The following is a 14,137-nucleotide window of genomic DNA, read 5'->3' as shown; positions in this document are numbered from 1 at the left end:
GAAGAGCATTATTAGTGAGTGAAATTTGGAGTATTTGACCCATATACCCTTTCTCACCCATATAATGAATATTTTAAAATTTTGCTAACCCTTTTAAAATCCTCATGCACAGAAGTCTTCTTTTGTATGGTGCATCAACATGAGAACATGTCTATGTGCTTATGGTCAAAGGTACTCTCTCCATTCCCTTCCTCGAAAGGAGTTGACTTGATTAATCGTCTTGCAGAAAACACGATTTGCTTTAAAAAATCACCCTGAAAATATGTATTCAAAGTACGGGCCGAGGTGAGCTTTGGGAGGGGAAAGTGCAGAAGGTCTGTGAAATGAACAGGCTAGTTCCCTGCTCTTAGAGAGGTTTTACTGTGTCCATTTCCATGTAATGAGATGAACAGTTAGGTTCAGAAGGGCATCCTCTGAGAATGCTCTCTACCTCCTTTTTATTTCTCCAGTTAGCAGGTAGGCTTCTAACAGCCTGTGGGTTACTACTTTTTCTTCTTCCCCAGTGCTCCTCTGGGTTGCATGGGAGGAGGGCAGAGCTAATACCTGAAAATGACATGTTCTGACAGTGGTCTCCTTCTGTGTCCCCTGCTTATGTTCTCTGTTCATCCCTCCTCAGTGCTGTTTCTCTCAGAACTCCACTGTCAGTGGAAATCTAAGGTTAATTGGCAGAGCCTGGAACTCACCCAGAATACCTAACATATACCACTGTTGAACATCTTGAAACCAGATGTTCAGCAAAACCAGAGATTTGACATGTCACATACCAGCCTCTACTCTTCCCACTCTAACACCTCCACCCATAACTGCCAAAACTCACAGCACTCTTTCCAGATCATAGAGAGCTCCTGAGCAGATACCACACATTGGCACGTGATGAGAAAGCATGGGGCTGTGTCATTGCTAAGGCAAAAGTTGCTTTTAAGGTAGGCTTCTTGAACACTAGCTCCTTCCCGTCACCTATACTAAAGCCATTCCAGAGTTGCCAGATGTTACTGTTACCTACTCCTATACGCACGCCTTAAGGATTCCTCCTTGCATACCATCTGGTGTTATCTATGTCCTGCCATGTTTTTACCATACAGGTTTATGGACCCTGTATATGCTTGATCGTATTACAGAATCAAAATAATTCAGCATGCTTATGCATGATTGAAAATCTTCTTTCTCTCAGTCTGAACTGTAACATCTATTGCAGATATTCTCTGCACCAGTCGATACAGGTTTCCCAAGTAGAGTGCTGCTTGTAGATAACTTGATACAATTCTGTAGGATACAATGCATTATGTAAAATTAGAAACTTATTCCATAAACTTGCTTATTCAAATGTACTCTTGTCAGAAACATACTATATAGTATTCTCCTGAATTACAGGAAGCAGACCTAATGTTGTAGGGTATAAGTGATGTACGTATATTTTCAAGTGCTGGAGTATAGGTACATGCTCTGACTTAAAAGAATTTCAAGGCTGACGTTTAATATCATTCTGAATTTACAAAAGTTTGTGGAGAGTGTATACTTAAGAAATTAAATGATCTTTCAGCTGTAATGCAAAATGTTTCCAATCATGATCTTGTTGATCTATAATTCCTGTCGGTCTGGTTTCCCCATGCTGCTCCAAACAGTTATCTCCTATAAGTACCTACAATCTAGCTAGGCCATTTTTAAGTTACGTAGACCTGTCTTGTGGCAGTGTCCTTTCTGTTTTTGCTTTCTTAATCTACTGCTTTTCTTATGCAATGTACAGCTTCTCTTCTTTCTCTGAAAAGGTCTTGGAGCTCCTCCCAGTCCTGGGGTAGCTAAGAGAGAAGTAGAAGGTAACATAACAATTCTTGTATTCTAGAAATAGATTTCTATGTTAATACCTGAGTGATATTGTCGTTGTGACACTGAAGGCAGTTTCATTAAGGAATTTATTGTATAGGATCTTCTTTTATTATTTAACATAGTTTTCAGAAAGGCGAGGTGCTTTCTGATGGTGTGAATTATTATAGAAGGCATACTTCATTTACAAAAAATGATGTAGAGACATAGACTGGAGTAATCAAGAAGAATACTTTCAAGGCTGACTCTCAGAGGAAGATGTAACTGACTGATTGCTAGAGTAAATGCTATACCTGTAGCTAAATCAGGAATCTAGATAGCCTAATTTTTCATGAAAAGCTACATACTCATGTTCTGAGGGGAGAAATTTATATTCAAATAATTTACCCTATAATTTAATATTTTATCTCTTTTTAAAGAGCATAAAGTATGTATTTTGATTCTAGTGCCTAAATGCATGTGACATACATTTATGGGAAGCATCTTTCTTGCACTATTCTAGTTGGACTATGTATGTATGGTTCTGAATGGGTCCTGTTTCAGCTTTGCCAGGAGAGTTTTGTTTTTCTTCCCTTTGCAGCAAAAATAGGTATGGCAATGAAAGTCCAAATGTAGTCACAATCAGAATGTACTCCTGTATGCTATAATTCATTTTGGCTATGTTGCTGGTTCCTTTTGCTGTATCGGCAAAATCTCTGTGTATAGCATAGTTCAGGTTGGAGGGGACCTCTAGTGGTCATCTAGTCCAATCCCCTGCTCAAAGTAGGTAGGGTAAGCTAGAGCCAGGTTCTTCTGGGTACAAGTTGCATCTACTGAGAACTGGATCCAGAAACCCGTTCTAACTGGTTCTAAGAAAGCAGCATTGTCTCCCAACTGGAAGCTGATTTGATAAACTAAGTGTCTTATGTACCACAGAGTATTCCTTCCAGTTACTGTAACTGACATGGTGATTTTACCTTCCTGGGAAATAGGCAACAGAAACACAAGCCAGAATCCTAAACCTCTTTGCCTGTTAGAAATTGTGCATTTGCCTGAGGTAAAGGTAACTTTTTCATATCTTGCACTTCAAAACTTGAATGTCGCATACAAAGTTGTCATGAGCATCAGCATGAAAATGTTGAGGTTGGTGCTGTAATATATTTATCTCATAAACAAAGAGAATAAGTTCAGGAACTTGGTATAGAACCTGTAGATTGCTGAGTCATGTATAATTATGGATGTACTCTTCTGATCGCATGATTTGTTGAATCAGCATGTTACATAAATTTTCTTTGTTTTAAAGACTGCTGTTAAAACATCTACAGAATATACGACAAAGGAAACAACTTTCTCTAGCAAGGTTCAGAACACAGGGTACCTGTGCAAGTGGGCATCTTTAGCTTGCAACAAATAGGAGGTGATTTGACTTAAATTGTAATTAGAAGGGTTGAATTACTTCTCATGTGCTGTGGGGTAAGAGTACTAGTGTAACAGTTTAGCTGATGAATAGACTCTAATCTGTAACAACTTGAAAAATAAAAAATTCACTAATGTCTCTTACTCCCATTTCCATTAGTGATAATGTACCATTACTGTACAATACCTGTTTATAACTTACCTAACAAAGATAATCTATTTTTTTCCATGCTTCAAAGCACAAAAAAGTCCTGGAACACAAAGAAAAGATAACTTAGGTAATACAGACACGTGTTTTGTACTAATTAGAATACAGAAATAAGTTGAATTTGAAGCGTATTCTAAGTAAGCAATCTCTACTATCTGTTTCAGTTCGTAGCCAGCCTCCACCTTCAACTGGATTTTCAAGTGCAGGAGCTGCTGGATACGCTGCTACTCGACCGGTAGGCATTCTATCTTAAAATAATTTTCCTTCTAAATTTCTACAGTTTATTATGCTGGTGTGTTTTTTTAAGTTATAACAGATGTAAGGTCTGAGGAAGATCTCATAAGATATGCTTTCAAGCCTTAGCTTGACCCTCTTGGATTTTCAAGCTGACGCGACATTGTTTCTTTCTCTCGGGTTGTTTTTTGGGTAGCATTTCCTTTCTTAGCTTTCAGCACCAGGGACAGTAACCACCATGTGCTCTGCTTCCCCCAAAGTGGTCCTGGGGAATATTTTAGGCTTTGTTTCTGTTGGTTTGGTTTTGATGTATAATCTTTAGTTTGCATTTTGGAATTTAATCCAACAGTCCTTCTGCCTACTTTCTAAGTATACATAGAAAGCCCAGTGACATGCATCTTGGCAATGAAAGGGAAGTCAGATATTTCAGAGGTTATGTGGTTTAAAACATGAGATAGTTGTTAAATGGATTCAGCCAAGCATAATGAATCAGATATTATACAAAGCCTTCCAAGTACTGTACGTACATCTAATAAAAGTAACAACAAGGATGATATTTGTTTTTAAGAGGTGAAGTTTGTTTGCATATTTTAAAATCATATTTACATAGAGAATTGTCTGATGAGATTTGCTCTGAAAACCATTTCAAGAACATGCATTGTTATCTGCTTTTTGTGGGAATATACCATGTGCACAATTCTAGAGGAAACAAATCTTAAGTTATTTTGTCTCATGATAATTTTTTTCTGAAATCTAGTGGGTTTTATTGTAACACTTTACACTCAGATTTCAAGTGTTCATAATTCATTCAGTGTCAATTATAATCTGCATTAGTTTCTGATTTCTCTTTAAATACTGATGAAGGTCCTTTTGTTTTAAGAGAGCAATTCAATTCCCAGCATATAAGCCCATATTCCAAAAAGTTTGGGAAGACTCCAGCCTTGAGTTGGTGCAGAATGTATGTTTCAGTAATCCTGTTTGCTGGGGAGCAGAAGTACCTTCTTTACAATTAGCAAACAGTTTCAGATTAAAGATCTAACCATAGTCTCTTATGCACCTTTACATACTTTTGGTATATAAAATTGGCTGTAGCTTCTGTTTGCAAATGGCAGGCTGCCAATTATAGCCCAGAAAGTAGACAGTATCTATGGTCTGCGTTGACAGTGGGTTATCAGTATATACTTATTAGGTCCCAAAATAAAATACTTTTGTTTTGTTGCTTAAAACATTTTACAGACTTAAATAAAGTTGAGTTACTAATTCTGGCAAAATAGTAAATATTGTAAATGTTGTTGCACTGGTAAATGTTGTGTAAAGAGGAATATTGTTGTAAAAATCCTTTGCTTTGACTTGAGCACTCATAGTATTTTGAGAATATATTCTTTGCTTGTATATATGCATAAAAAATTTGCTCTACAACTATTATCATAGAAGTTACTTTTCAGAGTCATAATTATCCTGAGTCAATTAGCAGTAGATGACTACAAATCTGAAATAGAATTTAAAATAATTTCTTTCTACCCATTATCACGTCAGACTGTTCCACCTCGAGCTGGAGTTATTAGTGTACCACAAAGCCATGTCCGTCCCTCTGGTGGAAGACCAGCACCTGAACCTCAAACCAAACCAGCTGAACCACCAAGGGGTAAGTTTTATTTCTTCTGTAGTACGTTTATATATGTACTATGTACTTTATATATATATATATATATATATATATTTATATATATAATATATATATAAATATATATATATATATATATATATATAATATATATATATATATATTATATATATATATTTATTATATATATATATATTTATACACACACATATATATTAAAAAAGCTAAATCCAAGTGTCACTATTGTGGTACTGTCTCTGGTTCAAATGCATTGCTATTAACAGCATATGTCTTCATTTTTCACTACAAATGAAGATTCTCAGGCATAATAACATCCGACAGCTTCTGTTAGTGCTGATGGTCAACCACTACTGTAAACCCTTACAGATAATAGGCAGCAGTCAGAGGAAATGTAGGCCCACAGATTTAATTCCATTAAGAGAAACTCTTTTATCAGATTGCTGTGTTCTGGTCTAGGCTTATCAGTCTCTTCCATTAGATGTGTTGATCACTGGATCATTCTCTGCAGTGATTGCTCCATAATCTTATTATTTGGAATAGGATTTATATTTGACTCTAAAAAGCCATTTCCTAAATTGAAATATAAAGTTTTTTTTCCCTATGTATTAACATCAAAATATTAATTTTATAATGGTGATATCCAAAAGTATATCTAAATTCAACTGAAGTATGTTTAAGAATGGTGTGGTTTCTGGCTCTGTTTTCTATCTATAGTAATATTTTTTTTTACTGGAGATATGCTGGGTTCTTGATGACTTCCAGTCTACTTGCCATGAACGCTTGCTCTTGCAGCTCTTCTGCAGTTCTCTCTGGTGCTTTCACATCCCTGCATTCTCATTCATGCCATTCTTAAGATTTCTAAAATAATTCTTAACAGTGAACAATGCTGCAAATCTACTTGCAGGCTCACCGTTGCTTCCTGAACCACTCAAGCCTCAGGCTGCTCCTGCCCAGCCCGTCCCTCAGCCACCGCCTGTGCTAAGGATGCAGGGGCCGCTGATACCAGTGGCATCACACCCATCTCAGACAAGTGCCCCACAAAGTCTGGAACCACCCCCACAACCGCCTCCTCGTAGCCGATCATCTCACAGTTTGCCTTCTGAATCTGCTCCTTCACAGCAGCAAGTAAGTTTAAAACAAAACACAGCCAAAAAAAAAATCAACAACCTTGTATATATGTCTTTCATTATGTATATTAACACAGCTTGTGCTGCATGTTGTAGATTTGTGAGAAACTCCTAAAGCAAACAAGCAAACAAAAATAAAGGTCAAAAGATCGGATCCAAAGATCATCAAGTTCTGATTGGATATTCTTAACTGATTTTGTATTGTCTGTGAATAACTAATATCTTGCATACTAAACATTTAACTTAAGATTTCTTATGACAGATGTATGAACAACTTGTCCTTACAGTTATGTTGTCATTTAGCAGTTTTATATGGAAAAATACACAATCTAAAATGTAAGTTTATAAGGACACATGCATAATGCTGTTTCCTGTTTATTAAAGTGTAAGCTTTATTGATCTCATGATATGGTGCTTTATGTAGATGATAATTCATTGCAGGATGATGATATTGATAGATAATAGAATACACTTATCTTCCCCGTTCCCCATTCTCAATTAAAATACCAAAATAATTTGAAAATTCAGTACAGTAACTTTGGTATTGTGTTCTGTAGGACCATTGAGAGCGTTACTTTCAAAAACCAAAACCTTTTTCTAAGAAGAGTCATGGTTTCTTACCACTTTAAAAATAAAATTAAAAAATGCAGAAGTAGGTTTTCCAGTGTTGATTACATATGCATAAGGCTAAACTTCTTCACTAGAGGCCAGTGGCGTTAATCTCTACAGTCCCAGGTGCTAGCCCATATTATTCACTACATGAATAAAGGTGCATATTCCTTGAAGTGGATAGATTTGTGCTTTCTTAATTCCAAGAGTGAACTTGTTGTTTTCTTTGGTGGTGTGTTGTTGTTGTTTGTTTTTTAACATACTCAGCTGTGGACATTGATGACTATGTAAGCTTTATTTACACCAGTATCTTAGATTTTACCTTATCACTGTATCTGAAGTTCACTTTCAAAAAGCTGGTAGGTAATATCTCTTTTGTACAACAGTGAAGCAGCCTCAGTGAGTTGATGATTTTGAATTCTAATGGGAAATTTTTAAATACTTTTTTTTCTGCTAAACCTCTCTCTGCCTGTTAACTCTTTTCATTTTGGAAACTTCAACCAAAAAAAAAAGGAGGATATTGTTGAATATACAGGTGGAATATCAAGACTTTAGAGTTTGTTAGAAAGTATAAAGTTTTGCCAATAGAAAATATATATCTAGGCAGAAGGTACTTAAGAACGTGCCGATTTTCTGAATAGAAATGGATTGCATTTTGTTGCTTTTGAAAGCCCTCACACCTTCTAAATGTAGTTCTACCACTGATGGCTTTGTGAAAGCAAGCTGTTCTGTCAAAATTATTATGAAAATTATATTTATCTGTGTGTATACACAGCAATCAAAAGTATGCTCAGAAACACTATAAACGGGTTTTTGAGCTGGCTAATGCTGTGGCTATACTGTTGTTACAGTGAAAGCAGATAGTTTAAAACTAGTTCAAGTAGCTGTAATTTTCTCTGCAATCACATTTCTTTGATTAACACTGGCTGTGCGATCATAAGGAGGGCCCACCTTGCGTTTAATTTATTGTCTCCAGCTTATTTTTTAAAATTTTCTTTTTCACATTTTTTAAGAGTTTAGTTAAATGATGTTTCTTTCATTTCTTGATTACCATTTGTAAATACGAAGTTTTCTGAGAAAAGGAATTTAAACACAAAGGCTTTCGAGAGGTAGTGGGATTCCATTCCCATCCTTTGATTCAAAGCTTGACTGTGATATTTAAGAACATAAGTTTCTCTTTGTATACAAGCAATTATTTTTATAGAGTGAATATTTGGGACTTCATAGATTACCACACAACATATTAAAAAAGCAAAGTAGTTATTATAAATAGAATTTATTCATCGCAAATTAAAGAGTTTTTGGCTTTTGATAGAATGGAAAGTCATAATTTTTCAGGTTAAACTATTATTATAGATGGGTGAGATCATATCAACACAGTTCCCAGATGGAATATTAAAGGATAGTTAGACCACCCATAGGCAAATACTTACAAACAGTTTTCACAAACAAGCACAAGTCGGATGCACAATGAATATAACATTAGAACTGGCTAGAGTTGTGTTTTTTGACTCTTAACGATAAAGCTTATAAATTTTACAACAAAATACAACAGGAATTTAAAACTTACTATAGTGTTGTGTAATAAATATTTTTATTTCATGTTTGTATCTCCAAAAATGTTTTTTTTTTGTTAAAAACAAAGTATTTTTAACATAAGGTTGGTTTGTTACTTGGATTTTCTTCCTAATTTTCTTTCCTTTGATGTCTGTTTCTCTTTCACAAGCAGGAGCAACCATCAGGGTAACAGGTATCTATTTACCGATCTTGTATGTGGTCTCCATCTATTCAAGCAGAAAAGATGTATGAATCTTGTTTTCATACATCTACAGTCTCATCCACATTAAAATCACCTGCCCATGTTAATGGATTGATTGTCATACCATAGTTTGCTTTTCCCTTTCATAATGCAATAAAAATTGATAGTGTTAACTGTATTTACTAGTGCCATAGCAAATATTTTGCTTTACCATCGTTTATGGAACAATTAGAAACCTTATGTATATTGTTTAGTCACCACTGAATCTGCTGGTCTCAGTCTGCTTGGAAAAAACAAGTAGGTGTTGGACTTAGCATTCCTCTTTAATACAAATGAATCCTGATGCAATTGCAGTCTTGACGTTTTTTTCAAAATAAAACACATTTTACATTTCTCAAAGAGCAGAGAACTATTACCCAAAGTAAAATATACTGTTTGTTACAATTAAAAAGTCATCATATTTTGGACAATTTAAAAGCACTTGTTTCCAGAATTATTCAGACCAAAATTTGCTTACGATAAAGAGCAATTGGGATTCGTAGTTTCTTTGGGATTTTGTACTTTTTGATTACTTGGTTAATAAGCATAGGACTTAATCAACTTGTGCCAAGCTGCATTTGTTTTACGTTCAGTCTACAGTTCAAATATTTACATTTCTCCCCTTGGTTCCTTGATATCTTTGTTTTAATAGTATTTCCGAAGTGTTTCTGAAACACTTACTATATACTTAGAAGATGAACTATTCTATTTATGGTTTGGTAATGATAGGCTTCATCTATTTTAGCAACCCTGACTTAGGAGTATCAGGGTGCATGTAACTAGCATTGTTCTGATAAAAACACCAGAGCAAATGCAGTGTCGCCAGAGTACTTCGTTTCTCCTGTCAACCAATTAAAGATGCAACTGCAATTTGAACAACAAAATAAAAATGCTGTGGTGGATATATTGGAAAAAACTTATAATATTTTTATTAGTCCTGAGAGTCTCTAAAGTATGCTATTTTCACATAGCTCCTTGGTAAGTGGATGTGTGGAGACATGCTTCAGAGTATGGACAATAAATGCAATAAAAACAGCAAGGCTGAGGTTAGGCTATTATAATATTGTATTTTAGTTGATAATTTTAGCTAGCATCCTACTTCAACAAAACATTAGTTAGCAATTTTCATGCTAAAGGTATAAATGTTTGAGTATTTTAAAACAATGTGTTAAAATGACAAAGTTGTTTGTGAAATTTGAATTCTCAGAAGCTTAATTGCTTTGCTTTTGCTTAGTAAGGTGGAACTCCAAACTTTGTTCTGTCAGTGTCATGACTTGAACAAACTGTAGATAATATTCTACCTTTTCTGGACAGTTGTAACAAGGTATAAAAGTTACATTGTTGTTTGAAGAAATTTATAAAACCAGGAATATTTTGGTTTTAAGAAGTTGCACGGACAAAACTGGCTTTTCCATTTAGTCTTATTCTAAATGATGATAACTTGCCTTTCTAAAATAATGTGTCTTTTAAAAGAAAGTCCTTCCTCCTCCCTACAAAGCTGTTGATTTTAGGTTCACATATCAAGAAACACCAGAGAAGCCTACAGAAATGCCTAATGTGCATATACTAATAACACTAATTTTCCCTTTCATTGTGATGCTTAAATATTGCTTGTAACATCAGTGTTAGAACCTTTCCAACAGTGAGACCTAGAGCTTTTCATTTCACGTCTGTGCTGGGTTATCACTTGTTTAGAATATAGCGTAATTGCCCAAGCTTCTCAAAGATTTTCTGATACAATGCCTTTTGTGTTTTAGTGCTTTTGGCCAGGATTCTGAGTTGCATGAACTGATGGCATGGGTGGGGCGGGGACGAGAGGGGACTTGTGTTTAACAGCCAGTAAGCTTTACTTCAGAGAAGGGGCTGAGGGTTATTGTCTTCCAGAAAAGAAGCAACTTGCATGATGGACTTGTTGTAAAATAACTGTAACCAAATTGTATTGAAGTTTTCATTTAATACCAAGAGCTTCTTTTGTTCTAATAGAACTGAGAAATGAGGAGTTAGTAATATTAAAAACAGACAGCCACGTGACTTACTAAGCACTTTGTTTTCTTTCCAGATTAAAACAAATGGAACCTACGGCACTCAACTCGAAACACAGTTAAATAGTGACCCTTTTGAAGATCTGTCATTTAAGCTGCTTGTATCAAAGATGCAGACATCTGTTCGAACATCAGCTGTTCCAACTTCAAACCAAAAGGAGTTGATGCAGTTACCTTCTGCAACACAAAGAAATTATGATATTTTGAATACTGTAAATTGCATGCCAGCAATGCCTCCTACTCCAACCTTTAACGCATCCCAGGAACATATGCGCAGCTCTCCAAATCCATTTGTTACTGGACTGAACTGCACAAATCCATTCACTGAAAGAACCGTTAATGCTGGAAACCCATTTAGAACAGAAACCCAAGAATCTGAATTAACTTCACATTTACTGGAAGGACGTGCTGCTTGCAATCCTTTCCCTTCCCTAAATCCCCCCAGTCGTAATACGAGCAAGCCTGTATTTTCTGTTGATGCATCTGAAAACAGTTTTTGCTTGCGAAGTAACTCTCTCATGGTAAAAAATGTACAGCCAAAAGGATGGGTAACGTTTGAGGAGGAGGAGAATTTCAGTGTAAAGCTAAAGCCATCTAAAAGTGTTCCAGATTTTAAGCGAATCGGTTCCAGGAAGTCAGCTGGATCTCCAGATTTGCTGGGCACTGAACAAAATACTTTTATTGGTTCAGACTTTAACTTTGATATTGACTGGAATAAAAGTTCTACTGATTGCTTCTATACAATGCCAGCAAGAAGACCACCTGCACCTCCTATACCATCAAGAATAACCAGCAACAGATCCCCTGCAGATCCTTTCACTTCTTCTTCGGCACCTAAGGTGTCACCAACGCAAGATTTTACAGAAAGATAGGTGTTCAAAAATATAAGAGGATATATTTGTTGCTAGATTTATCCAGTAGAATAATTGGGCATTTGAGATTATTCTGTGTGCAATAATTAATTGTCAAATGCACTGAAACTTTACTCATAAGCAGCCACTATTATTTGTGTATAAATTTTGAATATGTATATATGGTAGAGCACAAAAAATTGTCTGAAACTTATTAAAATCCCAATGTAATAGTATTTGAATAGACAGAAAAAGAAGGATGAGCTACTAATCTCAATAAAATATACCAACCTTGGAAATAGTTTTTGCTTAGGGAGCTCTCATTTCTGTTCCCCTTTGTGGAATTTCAAAAGAGGCTCCCTGCTGGTAGCCTTCCCACTCCCTTTTTACTGTTTTGTTAATTGATATTTATAAGTATTTACCAAAGAGCTGCCAAAGTTTATTGAGATTTGAATGTTGACAAGTATTGTTTAGAAGTTGTTTAATTTATAACAGAGGCTATGGAGATTTGTAAGGCTTATATTTGAATTTGAGGCACAACAGAAATAGTTTAATTTCAAAATACAAACAATGTTTTGTGTATTAATATATTCACTACTTGACTTCAATTTTCTGTGTCAGTACATTTCAGCTGTTAAATATTATTGTCACATATATTGACTAGCATTAGTTCAGAGTAATTGTTCCATATCATCCACTTATTCATTACTATTTTAAATATACTTTTTTCCCCCCCCACAAATTGGAAACAATTGACATAAGTTTTCCCTCAACCTCTGGAAAAAAATCCCCTTGAATCTTGATATATATAAAGCAGTCTTTTACCAGTTACAGACAACATATTACCATTAGCTTGTCCCACCGTCTTCTTTCACATGTTGGAAGGGCTTTCTTGTCCTATAGAAGGCCCCGGGTGAAAGAGTCAGCGGTCATAGTGCAACATCAGAGGAGAAAGTCACCTTACATGTTTGGGCTGTCCTCCCACCATCCTTCCTGTCTACTATACTTACTGCTGCATTTGTCAAAAATCTCGCCTTCAAAGAAAAGAGAACAGCAGTTCTCTGAGATGAATGTTATCATACAGTCGCTTTTGCAGTTATACTAAATATGTGACCCTTTGTTCCCCAGAGACGGTGACCATCCTGTGTGTGGTGCTGCTTTGAGGCTAGCAAAAGGCAGTTTTACATATTATTCTATAAAAATACAACTCCGTGCTTTTATGTTTTCTAAAGCTCACATGAAATTACATAAAATGTAGTATTTTATTATCTTGAGGAAATTTAAAATTACTGATTTCCTTACAATTTGCAGTGTCCTGGGACATAACTTCCATATGCAGATGTGTGCTTTCACCAAAAGCTGAACGTGTCACGATGTTGTCATCTCTTGGGGGACTGCAACTGCCTGCCTACGCTCATTGGCTTACTTGCAAACAAACTGTACTGGTTCTGCAGAACCACTGACTGAAACTCAACATACTAGCGTTATAGTAGTAAAATACAGAACGACAATACTTTTTTAAAATTCTCAAACGCTATCAAAACATTATTTATAAAATAATCCACTCTTCCTTTTCACACTGTCTGGTTGGCCATGAGCTGCAGCTGGGTAGAGAAGTGACTATCGTGAGTTTTATATTGTGCTTTTTTCTGTTCAGCTCATTAAACAGTACTTGCACATTTTAAACAGCCGTGGTACTCTAATCTTTGTGCTTCAGTATGTGGATTACCTTGTTTTACACTGTTGCTATAAACATCTGTGTGATTGGTGTTTTGGTATATTCTTACATTAGCAAAACAACTTTGGGGGGAAACTTTTTCCTAGTGGGAGTTACGTGATAAATATGTTCTTTGTTGAATATTTAATTACAGTGATTAAAAACTAAACTGTACCTGGTATACAGCACCTCTGCACTATACAGGATTACGGAGACTGACAGCAACATACTGCAGAGATCACAAGAACTGCTCCAAAACTAGAGTGTGTGTGTAAATATAGCTAACCACCGTAACGTGTATTAACGAAACGAATTACTAGCAGAAGATGTGAGACGACTAAGGGTTCAGCATAGAGATGCTCAACACCTTCTCATGACTCCTGTGTTCCCTGTGGTAAATTGCTCTGTTAAATGTAACAGTTTTCTTGCTTGTGACACACGATATTTATGGCTGTATACTTTACAGAACCGCAGTATTGAAACTCAGTGGCGTACACCATGCCGTATATACCCTGTGGAAGGCGGTGTTGCATTAACGAAATAAACATACCTGCCCTTACCAACTTACCCTTCTCTCTCTTTGTAACATAGCCACTTACAGGTGCAGCCCCTGCCCTGAGGCGGGGATCGCCCTCGCCCTCCTTGGGAGGGCGGCGGGGACCAGGCTGAGGGGAAACGCGGCTGAGGAGG

The 14,137-nt window shown here is 36.0% G+C and overlaps 1 protein-coding gene across 6 annotated transcripts in view; it reads left to right on the top strand.

Annotated features, from left to right (window-relative positions):
• The window catches only part of SYNJ1 (synaptojanin 1), a 64,904-nt gene extending 50,900 nt beyond the window's left edge, over positions 1-14,004 (top strand). For 3 of the 6 annotated variants that reach the window (XM_035545804.2, XM_050716001.1, XM_035545806.2), the window contains exons 25-28: positions 3,589-3,659; positions 5,195-5,303; positions 6,208-6,428; positions 10,897-14,004. In XM_035545804.2, the coding sequence (XP_035401697.1) occupies positions 3,589-3,659; positions 5,195-5,303; positions 6,208-6,428; positions 10,897-11,751 (1,256 nt within the window). In that variant the 3' untranslated portion in view covers positions 11,752-14,004. Of the gene's footprint in view, positions 1-1,766; positions 1,815-3,455; positions 3,495-3,588; positions 3,660-5,194; positions 5,304-6,207; positions 6,429-10,896 lie in introns of all 6 variants that reach the window. The other 3 variants (XM_035545802.2, XM_050715993.1, XM_050715996.1) reach the window with 2 other exon arrangements.
• Positions 14,005-14,137: the final 133 nt, after the last annotated feature.

This window comes from Cygnus atratus, chromosome 1 (genome assembly GCF_013377495.2).
Source record: "Cygnus atratus isolate AKBS03 ecotype Queensland, Australia chromosome 1, CAtr_DNAZoo_HiC_assembly, whole genome shotgun sequence".
NCBI classification, from domain to species: Eukaryota; Metazoa; Chordata; class Aves; order Anseriformes; family Anatidae; genus Cygnus; species Cygnus atratus.
The sequence above is the reverse complement of the archived record's forward strand: the minus strand, read 5'-3'. Positions and strand labels throughout refer to the sequence as shown.